Source organism: Saccopteryx leptura, chromosome 3 (assembly GCF_036850995.1).
Source record: "Saccopteryx leptura isolate mSacLep1 chromosome 3, mSacLep1_pri_phased_curated, whole genome shotgun sequence".
Lineage (NCBI taxonomy): Eukaryota > Metazoa > Chordata > Mammalia > Chiroptera > Emballonuridae > Saccopteryx > Saccopteryx leptura.
Window position 1 is genome coordinate 62973036 of NC_089505.1, and position 13889 is coordinate 62986924.

At 52.6% G+C, this 13889-nt stretch overlaps 1 protein-coding gene across 3 annotated transcripts in view; it reads left to right on the forward strand.

The window, feature by feature from the left end:
• NECTIN2 (nectin cell adhesion molecule 2) overlaps positions 1–13889 on the forward strand; it is a 28352-nt gene continuing 14463 nt past the window's right edge. Inside the window, exons 1-2 of one of the 3 annotated variants that reach the window (XM_066373662.1) lie at positions 1–333; positions 9330–9719. In XM_066373662.1, the coding sequence (XP_066229759.1) occupies positions 246–333; positions 9330–9719 (478 nt within the window). In that variant the 5' untranslated portion in view covers positions 1–245. The remainder of the gene's footprint in view (positions 334–9329; positions 9720–13889) is intronic. The other 2 variants (XM_066373663.1, XM_066373664.1) reach the window with 2 other exon arrangements.

Here is a 13889-nt window from a genome sequence, read left to right on the forward strand (position 1 = left end):
GGGGAAAGCAGGGAAGGGGGTGGGTCCTGTGACGTCAGGCAGTCCGAACAACCGGAAAGAAGCTAGGGGCCGGGGGCACGAAACCGGGAGAGCCGTGACCGAGATCAGAGCTGGGAGAGAAGAACGCAGAGGAAACCGGCCGGGAGCCGGGGTCCCTCAGGCACCTGATCGCTCGCCCAGCCGATTGGCTCACGCGGAGTGGCCCGCAGGCCCCCGCCGGGCCCCAGTCCCTCCCCGGGCCCCCCATGGCCCGGGCCGCAGCCCTCCCGCCGTCGAGATCGTCTCCTACGCTGCCGCTGCTGCCGTTGCTGCTGCTGCTGCTTGGAGAAACCGGTGAGAGACCGTAGACGGCCCCCTCCCCTTGCGGACCCGCCCCTCCCCACCTTCTGAGTGGGGGAAGCCTGGGCACCCATCCCCACCCCTCCCCCAGTTCACCGAGCCCCTGTCTCGCGCGCCCTTTTTCTGATTGGCCCCACCGACTCCGACCCACACACACCCGTTCTCTCTGAGACTCCAGCCCTTAACCTCTGCATCCCTCTCATCCCAACACCCTTCTTAATCTCAGCTCCCCAACCTACGCTGGACCTCCGTTATCCCCTACCCCTTCCTCAGACCCTGACGCCGACAGGGTTAACTCCGAGTCCTCTCGCTCGCCCCCTCCCCACCCGGCGCCGTTCTGTTCGTCTGGATCTGGATTTCCGTCTCCGTTTCCTCGCTCAGGAATGTCTCCCACTCCCCTCAGCAGGAGGGTCACGAGGACGAGGCGAGACCAACCCCTACCCACCATTTTTTGTTTTCCCAGGGTCGGGCGTCTGAGGCCCGGGGAGAGTTGAGTGCACGGGGCCAGATGTGGAGGTCCTCGAGAAGGGCGGGGAGCTCGACTTTCCGTCCCTTGGAGAGACGAGAATGAGAGTTGGGGCGACCTGGGGAGGGGCCTCGGGAAGCTGAAGCCTCTGACTCCTGGGTCCCCCGTAGAATGAAGGCTGGGGGCCGTTTCTACTGAGCTTCTGGTAGAATTGTGACCCGGGGCTCTGTCTCCTGGGTCTCAGGTAGAACTGGGGCGAGGGGTGCAAGAAGCTCTATGTTGTGGGCTTTTGGTTTTGTGGGCTTTAGAAGGTCTCCTGAGATCCAAATATGCATTTGTGCAAGGACTCTGCCTTTTGGGTTAATCGAGGGCCGGAGGTCCTGCCAGGAAGCCAGAGGTTCGGTCGGCAAGGTGGGCTAAGAGGCCGAGCCCCCCAGGCTGGGACCTTTCCCTTTCCTGTGAGTCGTCGGTGGGGACTTCCCAGGGGAAGTTTTGCCGGTTTACTTTCACCGAGCCATAGCTGATACCGGCGGGCACTCTCTCGGCTCTCAGATTAGGACTCAGTTTCGGGACCTTATCTTTTCTCTAGTCGCGCCTTTGTCCTCCGAGCCGCTGCGGGAGGTAGAAACCCGGAGACGCCGCCCTAATCCCCCGCCCCTCCTTCTGTTTAGCCCTCTATCCCCCAACGGTGGGGGAGGGGCACGGCCCCCTGAGGAGGGAGGGACTGGGAGGAAACAGGTGAGGCCGGCTGTGGCCCCGCCCCTTTCAGGTGACCCGGCTGTTTATTCCCAGCTGGAAGCTCAGGATCTGGGCTTTCCCAAGCGTTTGTCCGAGGGAATCTTGGGGGACCCTTGGGTCTCCCCTCTGGCCTCATTTTTCTCAGCATGTCTCTGTGTTGTCTTCCAGCCTTGACCTGGAGCTAGGTACTGCCTTTTCTATTCCCTGCTTCTTTCTGTGTCAGAAATAGGGACCTGCTACCTCTGGGGGACTGGCTCAGATTTCACCTCACATTGAGTCAGTTCTTGACTTGGTGCTTGATCTCATGTAATACTCTAGATCACCATAGAAGACAGGTCTTGTTCCTGTTCCCATTTTGCAGATGAGGAAACAGGCTTAGAAAGGGCAAGCCACAGTCCCACGACCCACAGCCATTCCCACCCTGGGAAGCCAGCCTGCAGACTTCTGACTTTTCTTGGCCCTGCTCTACCTGATGGGCTCCAGAAGGTGCCACTAAGCCTCCATTTCCTCCTTTGTAAAATGGATCACAGCCCCTTCCTGGCAGAGCCACTGAGAGGATTCAGAGGTCCCACTGATCCCATGTGAAAGCTCTTAGCACCTGGGGAGGGTTTCCCCTTCAGTGACCCTCCACCCTTGTGCCTTTGCTCTGTGTTTTTCTCTGACTATTCCTTCCTCCCTCCCTCCCTCCCTTTCTCTCTCTCTTTTTCTCTCTCTCTCTCCTTCCTTCCTTCCTCTTGCCTCCCTCTACCTCCTTTCTTCTTCCTCTCCCTCTTTCCCTCACTTTCTCTCCCCCTCTTCCTCTCTTCATTTCTCTTTCCCTCTCTGTCCTTCATCTGTCTCCATCTCTGAGTTCTTTCTCTCTTCCTTTCTCTCCATCTCTCTCTCCTTTGCTCTGATCTCTGTTTACCTGTGCCCAGCTATTCACTTCCTTCTCTTTGGTCTGCACAAATGAGGCTGCATCACGCGGGCCGTCATCCGGGCCGGATCCCTCCCCAGCTTGCACTGCCCATCCATGTCAGCCAGGCAGCTCTTTGGTCATGGAGGGGGATGGGAGCAGAGGTGACTGCAGGCCTACTGTCTCTTCTCATTAGGGAAGGGAGACAGAGCTAAGGGGGTGCATCTGCTCACATACTGGGGAGAGGAGAGGGAGAGAGGGATACATGGAAAGGAGAGATACAGGAATGGGGACAGAAGCCAACAGAGGGAAGGCAGCAGAAACAGATTTAAGGATGTGGTCGGACACATAGAGGAGTGGAACTGAGAGATGGGGAAAGGATGGGGCAGAAAGACATTGGATGGGGCAGAGAAAGGCAAGGGGAAGGGAGCTGCACTGAGATCTCAGGATAAAGGCAAAATAGCTTAAGAAGAAAGACGTAGAGGTTTGTGGAGTGGCAGGAAGCCCAAAGGAGCCCCTTCGTGACTAATGGAGATGTTATGACACTGTGAGGTCAGGGCACAGGATCCTCAAGGCCAGCAGTGTGTGGGAGCCACAAGGAGTGGTGGACATGGGAGGGAAAGGGAGTTGGGCACGCTGGCCAGCTCCCCTGTCACCGCCTGGGACGCTGTTACATTTTTAATGTCCCGGAGATACAGAGAAATGAAGCAGGAGAAGGAGGAGGGACCCAGTGAGAATGCCCAGGCAGAGACGAAGCGTGTCAGAAATGTGGAGAGACATGGTGTGACCCAGGAGACGGAGATCACACGGTCCGAATCAGAAACAGAGACCCTGAAAGATATGGACCAGAAAGTCTTGACAGATTCGAGATCCAGGAAATCGATGCAGAGAGCCTGATTCCAGACACTGGGAGACCCGGACCCAGAACTCCAAGACCACAGATGTCAGAAACAGAACAGAGGAGAGAGTATGGGAACAGCTAAGGAATGTGTATATCTTCTTGGGCCACTGAGAATGTTTTGAAATTGATGGTGCTAATGGATGCACAAATCTTTGAATATACTTAAGCCATTGAAATTGTACACTTTAAATGGGCAAATTGGGCAGTCTGGGAATATATCCCAATAAAGCTGTTAGAGAATATGAGCGATATCGAGCAGGGACCAGGGCCTCCTGGGATACACAGGTAAGAGCGACAGAGCCTGTGAGAGACAGACAGAGACCAGAGCCCTTGGGAGTACAGGTTTGGACCCTAAGAACTAGATGCAGAGAGACAAGATCAGAGAAACAAACATTTAGAACAGGATTTGAGAGGTCCTGTCTGAGGGGCTCAACTAGGAAGAGCCGTCCTAGACTTTCACCTCCAGAAATGTGAGACCCCACAGTGGAGGCCTTCAGGGCATCAAGTCCCTATGGAAAGGGTAGACGGGTGCAGAAATCCAGGCCGAGGCAGGCAGTCCCATATCCTGACGGATGCTCACCCACTAGACCGGCTTTAGGATGTACACTGTGTGGGTGGGCGCTGTGATTAATGCAATTAATTAATTAACGAGGTGGCTGAGGCAGCAGCTGAGGCTAGTGCTTAGAGCACGCCAGCCTTCAAGGCTTGCTGGATTCTGGCCGCGCCCTATGGGAGAGGGCAGGTCATACTGGGCTTTATAGGTCTGGAGGGGGTAAGCCAAGCCCTAAGGAGTCAGCTGGGTCCGAGCCCAGTCTCAGACCTTGAAGGCCAGAACCCCAGCCCCCTCCTTTTCCAGGGTTCCATAATCCACTGTGTCCCTTCATCTCTACCTTGACCTACCCTTCCCTGAGTCTCAGGGTCTCAGGTTCTGTGTCCTACCCTCCCCCCCGGAAGTTTTCCCCTGGGCTTACAGAATGCTCCCCACTCTGCCACCACAGGAAGCCTGCAGGCCCAGGCCACAGGGAAAGGAAGCGTGTCTGCGGACCCAGCTGACCCACCTCATGAAGCTGTCATCAATCTGGCCTCCTGAGGGAAGCTGGTGTTCCCGAGGTGGGGCTGGCCATGTTCCGGCCAAGGTCAGAACATGGGCACCTGCCCAGCAGCATGCTGGACACAAAGGTCCTAACTTTAGGATGGTCATCCTCCTGGCTTTATTTCTCTTGCCTCCACCTGAAACACAAAACATCTGGGCATCAGCCCACATCCTGTCCCCCTCAGCCCTACAGCCTGTCAGTGTCCATGTCTTCCCAGCCATTCCAATCCCTGAATGTGTTCCAGTCCAGTTTGTCCTCCATCTGCATCATCCTTACCCTGGTCCAGGTACCTCTTTTTCCCCTGGGTCCCAGCCCAACTCCATTCTGCTGGCTCTTTCCAAAGCACAAATCTAACCATGTTTGTCCCTGCCTATAATTCTCATGGCTCCCCAGTGCCCTTAGGAAAAAGCCTGAGACTTTTGATCACTCAACCTCAGCCTGTGTGATCTAGTATACTGTTGATTTCCCATCCTTGTCTCATTCATTCAACACATTCATGGACCTACAGCGTGCCAGACACTGCTAGGCTCTGAGGATGCAGCAAGAAACCAGACACAGAGGACAGAGACCCCTGCGCTCCGGCACTGATATTCTAGTGGGGAAGAAACATCAAGTGCTAGAAGAAAAATAAAGTTTTCTTGTTATCATCAGGGTGGTAAAGATCCTGAAGGAAGATAGGGAGGGAGCTGTGGAGACACACACGGAAAGAGTTTTCCAGGATCAGGGAACAGCAATGCAGAGACCCCAAGATGGGACTTGCCTGGTGTGTTTGAGGAACAGTGAGGAGGTCAGTGTGGCTGGAGCACGGTGTGCCAAGGGAAGGGGCCGGGAGAGAAGGTCAGAAAGAGGACGACCACAGACCATGCAGGGCTTTGTGGACCACCATAAAAACGTAAGTTTTTTTTTTTTTGAGTGAAGAGAGAACCACAGGAGGGCTGAGAGCAGAGAAGGGGCTTGATCTGCAGTAGCTTCTAACAGGACCCCTCTGGCTGCCCGTGGAAACAAACTATAAGAGGCAACTGCTATCCTCTGTGCGGGGAATGCCCTAGAAAGTAGGTAACAGTGGCCCTGGCCGGTTGGCTCAGCAGTAGAGCGTCGGCCTAGCGTGCGGAGGACCCGGGTTCGATTCCCGGCCAGGGCACACAGGAGAAGCGCCCATTTGCTTCTCCACCCCTCCGCCGCGCTTTCCTCTCTGTCTCTCTTCCCCTCCCGCAGCCAGGGCTCCATTGGAGCAAAGATGGCCCGGGCGCTAGGGATGGCTCTGTGGCCTCTGCCTCAGGCGCTAGAGTGGCTCTGGTCGCAACATGGCGACGCCCAGGATGGGCAGAGCGTCGCCTCCTGGTGGGCAGAGCGTCGCCCCATGGTGGGCGCGCGCGTGCCGGGTGGATCCCGGTCGGGCGCATGCGGGAGTCTGTCTGACTGTCTCTCCCCATTTCCAGCTTCAGAAAAATGAGAAAAAAAAAAAAAAAAAAAAATGAAAGTAGGTAACAGTGGATTAGACCAGGAAGTGGCCAGTGCAGGAGTCAGAAGTGGGCTGCGTGTGGATATATTTTGAAGACGTAGCTAAGAAGCTTTCTTGATGGATTGTGTGTGGGTGAGAGAGGACTCAAGGATGACTCCAGACTTCTGATCCTAAACCTTTTACTGAAGTGGAAATGCCTAAAAACTAGACTTAATGCCACAGTGGCTGAGCCATCATTGATTCAGAATTAGAAACAGAATGGGAACCTTATACCTGCAGGATCTTAGAGCCTAGTCAGGGAGGGGAGAGGTGTGTGGCCATCTGGGAGTATTGGGTGTGAAAACTACCTGAGGAATTTGCCGTACAAGAAGATAAAAGTGGGGTGTTTGGGGCCCTGGCTGGTAGCTCAGTGGATAGAGTGCCACCCCGGCGTAAGGATGTCCTGGGTTCAATTTCTAGTCAGGGCACACAGGAGAAGCAACCATTTGCTTCTCCTCCCACCATCACCTCCATCTTTCCCTTCTTCCCTTCCTGCACCCAGGGACTTGATTGGTGTGGGACCTGATTGGCATGGCCTCGGGCGCTGAGGATAGCTAGGTTGGAGCATATCAGCCCCAGACGGGGTTGCCAAGTGGATCCTGGTCCTGGCACATGTGGTAGTTTGCCTCACTATCTCCCCTCTCACCTTTAAAAAAAAGGGGAGGGGGATATTTGTTTGTTTTTTGGGTGGGTTTTTTTTTTAATCTCTGAAGCTGACAGTGCTGAGATGCCAGTCTAGGTATAGGAAGGCAGCCTCCCTTAGAAGAAAGATGGAAGCATCTTGTAATTACAAAGGGCCTGGAGAGGTTGTGGGGCTCTGTGGGCCTTGAGCTTGGTTTCTGCTGGAAAGAAATTGGGTTTTCTCCTCCAGAAAGCCCTCCCAGCCTCCCTCAAATGGGTCAGGCCCCTGCTTTGGGTTCTTCCCCACTTCCATTACTTCCAACCCACCCTGTTCAGTCTTAACGTCATCCTTGGTAATAACTTCGTACAATATTTATCTTCCTCACTGGAATGTCAACTCTGGGAAGACAAGCACCTGATTCAGCCTGGCGCTTCCGTCCTCCCGCTTCCGGCACAGAGCCTGACACTCAGTTGCCAGTATGTGTTGAGCACCCACCTACTACTCGCCAGGTCCTGGGGCAGGCTATGCCGATACAGGAGGGAACAGGACAGACAAATAAATCCCTGTCTTCAGGGGCTGTTTGCTGAGTCACTACTTAGATTTGCACGGAACTGGAAAGAAGGGCTGGGGAGAAGATTCTTGCAGGTTCTGTGCTCTCCCCTCCACTACAGTCCTTCAAGTTAACACTTTTATCCACACCTTTTCCAGCCCCTTTCGCTCTCTGAAAATCCATCTCTGTCCAGTTCCATCTTCCCCTCAGACCCCCCTCAGTTTAAGTTCAATTGTTCTCCAACTGAGGGACCCTCAGTGGCTCCCACTTGCCTTGGTCCCACCCTCCTCTGCTCTCTGTAGCTCACTGGCCTGCGTGCTTTTTCCTGACTTGAGTGTCCTTCCTTCCTCACCCAGCAAGAAAGGGTAGAACTTTTGGGGCCACCACGTGGGTGAGGGTCCTGGCACCTGAGGGAAAGGGGGCACCCTAGCTTAGCTCCACCCAGCTGTCCCCTCACTAAGCCCCATATCTGTTTGCCTGGGTTTTGACACTTGAGCTCTGTACCCTTGTGTGCTGCTAGCTCACTGCAAAACAGCGCGGCAAAGGCCTGCAGTGAGCACAGCCAGGGGTGGGCGCTGAGCGCCTGTGCTCACAGCGCTCCCAGCCCTGCGGAGACTTAGGGGAGACAGCCAGCTTGTGGAATTGTCACAACAGACCATGCAGGGCAGTTTAAACATCCCCATTTTACAGAGGGAAGATCTTAGGTTCAGAACCAAGGTCACCCACCTGGAGAGAGCCGGAGGGAAGCTCACAATGCTCTGCCCCAGAGTCCCACACTTTTGAGACTAGTGTGGCTTCCTTAGAGAGGATTCCCAAGGTGACAGGCTTGGGTTTGAGTTGTGGATATGTGTGGGCATTTTATGAGATTGTGTGCTGAGCACCCTCTCATTATGGTTTCTGCGTGAGGCCAAAGGCTGGGTCAGAGAGCTGAGTAGCAGTTGCCCCTTGAGAACAGGGTGTGTGCCCTTGACCTTGCATTGAGGCTGATTATCAAGGGCCACTTATAATTATACTTAGCTGTCTGTTTATTTAAGAAGCACTGGTCTCATATTTCCTGTGGCCTTGAGCCAAGTGTTCTACAAATATTCCCTAAAGTTTATAACAACCTCCACGAGGTAGGCACGGTTATTATCCTCATTTTATAGCTGAGGAAACTGAGGCACAGAGAAGTTAAATGACCTGCCCAAGATCCCACAGCCAGCAAGTGGCAGAGCCAGGATTCAAACTCAGGCAGTCTGTACCCTCAGTCTCCATGTTGTGCTGCCTAACACAACAGAGAAACATTTTTTTCCTGGTCTTCATTAAAAGTGAGGAAACAGCCTGACCAGGTGGTAGCACAGTGCATAGAGCGTTGGACTGGGACGCAGAAGACCCATGTTCAAAACCCCAAGGTCACTAGCTTGAGCACAGGCTCATACAGCTTGAGTGTGGGGTCGCTGACCTGAGCCCAAGATTGCTGGCTTGAGCAAGGGGTCACTCGCTCTGCTGTAGCCTGCCTCCGCCCCCCCCATTCAAGGCACATATGAGAAACCAATCAATGAACAACTAAAGAGCTATAATGAAGAATTGATGCTTCTCATCTCTCTCTCTTCCTGTCTGTCTCTTCCTATCTATTCCTCTCTCTTTGTCTCTCTGTCTCTGTCACACACACACAAATTGAAAATAAAAAAATAAAGAAAAGTGAGAAAACAAAAGATAAGCTGAGAAATAAGAACATTGGGTTCACACAAAAACTTGTATGGAAATGTTAACAGCAGCTTTATTCATAATCTTCCAGAAGTGGAAACAACACAGATGTCCATCAACTGAACAGATAAAATGTTGTCTGCCTGACCCACAGTGGCACAGTGGATAAAGCGTCTACCTAGAACGCTGAGATCGCTGGTTTGAAATCCCAGGTTTTCCCAGTCAAGGCACATACGGGAAGCAACTATTAGTTGCTACTCTCCCTTTCTCTCCTCTCTCTAAAATTAATAAATAAAATCTTAAAAATATTAACAATAACTTCATAATAATTTATAATATAGTTCAGACTCAAATGTCCCTAGTTTTCCTCCCAAAGCATGTTTCCTGACTGGCCTTTTTGGAATTGGAACTTCGTGAAGGCTTGCACATTGCATTTGGGGCCTGCATTTTCCCATGCAGTCCCCTCAGGGATGACCCTGCCCACCCTACAGGTGTCCAGGTCCTTCCCCCTGACCTCTCTCTTTGCTCTCTCCCCAGGCGCCCAGGATGTGCGAGTTCGCATACCCCCTGAGCTGCGGGGCCGCCTGGGAGACACCGTGAAACTGCCATGCTACCTACTGTCACAAGGGCCTGAAGGCAACGTCTCACAAGTGACGTGGCAACGCCTGAACCCATCTGGGGACATCCAGAGTGTGGCGGCCTTTCACCCTTCACATGGTTTCAGCTTCCCCAGCCCACAGTTTGGCAAGGAGCGGCTGTCCTTTCTCAACATGGGGCAGAGCCCTGGGGCCAGGCAAGGCTTGGATATGCGGGACGCCACGCTGGTCCTCCAGGGGCTGAAAGTAGAGGACGAGGGCAATTACTCCTGCGAGTTTGCCACCTTCCCCCAGGGAACCAGTCGTGGGGTGACCTGGCTCAGAACCATAGGTGAGCAGGGCCTGTGGCAGGGAGATGGGAGGGGCACAGTGTGGGAGAGCCCCCTTGCTGGTCTATTTCTGTCTCTGGTTTCTCCAGTCTTCAGTCGATCAAGTAGTAAATATTCACTAAGCACATACTGTTTGCCAAATGCTGTTCTATACGTTGGGGATATATCAGGCAACAAGGCATTCGACAAATATGTATTGAGTACCTACTATGTGCCAGGCGCTATTCTAGGCTGTAGGGAAAAAGCAGTGAGTTAAGACACCTCCCAGGGGTGCCAGAGAGTAAGTAAAAATAAAAAGAAGAGTGAGTCATGTGGTTATAGGCACTGTGGACATTAGAGAGCAGCAGGTTACAATTTTCGCTAAGGCAATCTGGTGATATGAGAAGGAGCCCTGCAGGTCCATCTAAAGGAAGAGAGTTTGGGCAGAGTGAGTGTCAAGTGCAGAGGCCGTAAGGCAGGGTGTACCTGGAATATCTGAGGAAAAGCAAAGAAGTCTATGTGGCTGGAGATGCATGAATTGGGAAAGGTCAAGATCAAGGAATGATGGATATAGACAGCCTCGCAGACCATGTGAAGACTTTGGCTATTGACCTAGGAGAAGAGCTATGGAAAGTTCTGAGCACAGGAGGGTGTGATCTGAATTGGGTTTTCACAGGCTCCTTCTGGCTGCATGTTGGGGGTGAGAGTGGAAGCTGGGAGACCTCAGAGGAGGTGACTGCATAAGTCTAGTAGAAGGCGATAGCAGTTAAACCAAGGTGGATGCCCTGGTCGGATAGCTCAGGTAGAGTATCCTCCTGAAATATGAAGGTTGTAATTTGATCTCCACTCAAGGCACATACAGGAACAGATAGGTCTCTCTCTCTCTCTCTCTCTCTCTCCCTCTCTCTCTCTCACTAAAATCAATAAATTTTTTTTTTAATTGTCAGAGAGAGGGATAGATAGGGACAGGCAAGAACGGAGAGAGGTGAGAAACATCAATCATTAGTTTTTTGTTGTGACACCTTAGTTGTTCATTGATTGTTTTCTCATTTGTGCCTTGACCATGGGGCTACAGCAGACTGAGTAACCCCTTGCTCAAGCCAGCGACCTTGGGTCCAAGCTGGTGAGCTTTGCTCAAACCAGATGAGCCCGCACTCAAGCTGACGACCTCGGGGTCTCGAACCTGGATCCTCTGCATCCCAGTCCGACGCTCTATCCACTGCACCACCGCCTGGTCAGGCAATAAATAATTTTTTTTTAAAAATAAGTAATGAAGGTGAAGGCAATGGAGGGGAGTGGGAAATAGTTTAGAAGTAAAGCCAAAGGAAGCACCAAAATGTAGCACTCACAGTAGGAGACCCAGTGGCCTTATGTGTATAGAATGGTCAAGTCCTGAGGTATAGGAAAGCCACCATGGGCATGCAGCCCCAAGCAGAGAGGTGATGCACAGCAGAGGGAACAGCGTATGGAAAGGCTATGATGTGCGCATGAGCTAGGCATGTTCGGGAACAGCAGGGAGGCTGGTGGCAGGGGCGTGAGTGACCCTCAACAAAGCAGGAAAACCAACAGGGCCAGACTTACAAGCTGAGGCAAGGAGGCTAGACTTGTCCAGAGCCATGGAGGGCTTCAAACCACAAGAGCACTCTGATGAGATTGTTAAAATTGTTCAAAGATAAGACTGGGGGGCATTGAAGGGGAGACAGAGATGGAAGCTGGGAGACCAGATGAGAGAAGGTGTTTGCGTGGAGGGGGTCGAGAGCAGCGGGTGGAATATAGGTTACTTTGAGGAGATAGTGGGACCTCGTCCCTGCATTGAGGAAGGAGGTTTAGGGAGGATTCCAGCCTTCTGACTCCAGTGGGAGGGTGACTGGCACAACCACTTAGTGGAATGGGGCAGAATCAGGAAAGGCAATTTTTTCAAAGGATGCTATTTCTTGCTAAATCCTGGCATGCCCCTGGAATCTCACCTTTTCCTAGCAACTTCCCAGAAGCCATGTCACTCAGCCGCAGAGAATTAGAGGTCTAGCCTGTACATTCCCCAGGTAAACACTTCTCTTTTTAAGGAGCTGAAACCACAGTTACTTCACATAACTCAAAGCACAGCTCTTCTCCCCCCACCCTTCGCAAAGGTCTCTCTTGTGCAATCACTTGTTCAAGAGATACATAAAGGGCACCTATTGCAGCAGGAGTGCAGGGCAGCCAAGATTCTGAGCTCTTGGAGGGAGCCGGTGGTGTGAGTGCCACTATCGAGCAAGAGTCAGATGTCAAAAAGTTTCCTTGAGGAAGTGAGGCTGGGATCTGGAGGAGGAAGAGCAAGCCAAGGAGAAGGGAGGCCAGAGCATTTCCAGTGTGTATGGTTGCCAAGCCCCTACAGTGGGTAGGAGGAGGGGCAAGGTGGTGAAGGGAGGAGTTGGGGGAGTATCTAGCTATCAGAAGACATTTGGGAGGGTGATTAGGGAAGAATGTTATTCAAGAGGAAGGATGAAAAGGGCAAAAAAATGATGAATTTTGGGTTTCTTCATGCTTTTTATCCCACTTCAACCATCAAAATCTAATGGTGCCCTGGCCGGTTGGCTCAGCGGTAGAGCATCGGCCTGGCATGCGGAGGACCCGGGTTTGATTCCCGGCCAGGGGACATAGGAGAAGCGCCCATTTGCTTCTCCACCCCTCCGCCGCGCCTTCCTCTCTGTCTCTCTCTTCCCCTCCTGCAGCCAAGGCTCCATTGGAGCAAAGATGGCCCGGGCGCTGGGGATGGCTCTGTGGCCTCTGCCCCAGGCGCCAGAGTGGCTCTGGTCGCAACATGGCGACGCCCAGGATGGGCAGAGCATCGCCCCCTGGTGGGCAGAGCGTCGCCCCATGGTTGGCGTGCCGGGTGGATCCCGGTCGAGCGCATGCGGGAGTCTGTCTGACTGTCTCTCCCTGTTTCCAGCTTCAGAAAAATGCAAAAAAAAAAAAAAAAAAAATCTAATGGTGGTCGCCTGACCTGTGGTGGCGCAGTGGATAAAGCATCGACCTGGAATGCTGAGGTCGTCGGTTCAAAACCCTGGGCTTGCCTGGTCAAGGCACATATGGGAGTTGATAATGCTTCCTGCTCCTCCCTCCTCCTCCTCTCTCTCTCTCTCTCTCTCTCTCTCTCTCTCTCATTCTCTCTCCTCTCTAAAAATTAATAAAAGTAAAATAATAAAAATCTAATGGTGATTATAGTACAAGAAGGTCTTTTGGCTGGACATCTGAACTACATAGTTGTGCTTTGGCTTTTTTTTTTTTTTTTTTTTACAGAGACAGAGTCAGAGAGAGGGATAGACAGGGACAGACAGACAGGAACGGAGAGATGAGAAGCATCGATCAGTTTTTCATTGCAACATCTTAGTAGTTCATTGATTGCTTTTTCATATGTGCCTTGACCGTAGGCCTTCAGCAGACCGAGTAACCCCTTGCTCGAGCCAGCGACCTTGGGTCCAAGCTGGTGAGCTTTGCTCAATCCAGATGAGACCGCACTCAAACTGGCGACCTCGGGGTCTCGAACCTGGGTCCTCTGCATCCCAGTCCGACGCTTTATCCACTGTGCCACTGCCTGGTCAGGCTTTTTTTTTTTTTAATATTTATAAGATATTTATTGCCTTCCCTGGCCAGTTTGCTCAGTGGTAGACCGTCGGTCTGGCATGTGGAAGTCCCAAGTTCGATTCCTGGCCAGGGCACACAGCAGAAGCACCCATCTACTCCACCCTCTCCCTCTCCTTTTTCTATATCTCTCTCTTCCCCTCCCACAGCCAAGGCTCCATTGGAGCAAAGTTGGCCCGGGCGCTGAGGATGGCTCCGTGGCCTCCACTTCAGGTGCTAAAATGGCTCCAGTTGCAACGGAGCAACGCCGCAGATGGGCAGAGCATCACCCCCTAGTGGACTTGCCAGGTGGATCCTGGTGAGGGCCTGTCTCTCTGCCTCCCTGATTCTCACTTCAGAAAAATAAAAAATAAAAATTTTTAAAAAGATATTTATTGTGCTGGCTGGTTGACGCAGCAGTAAAGCATTGGCCCAGCGTGTGGATGTCCCAGGTTTGAGTCCCAGTCAGGGCACACAGGAGAGGTGACCATTCCCTTGTCCCTTCTCTCTATTTCTCTTCTCTTCTTGCACCATGAATCAGTTGGAGTGAATTGGCCCCAGGTACTGAGGATGGCTCCATGGCCTCATCTCAG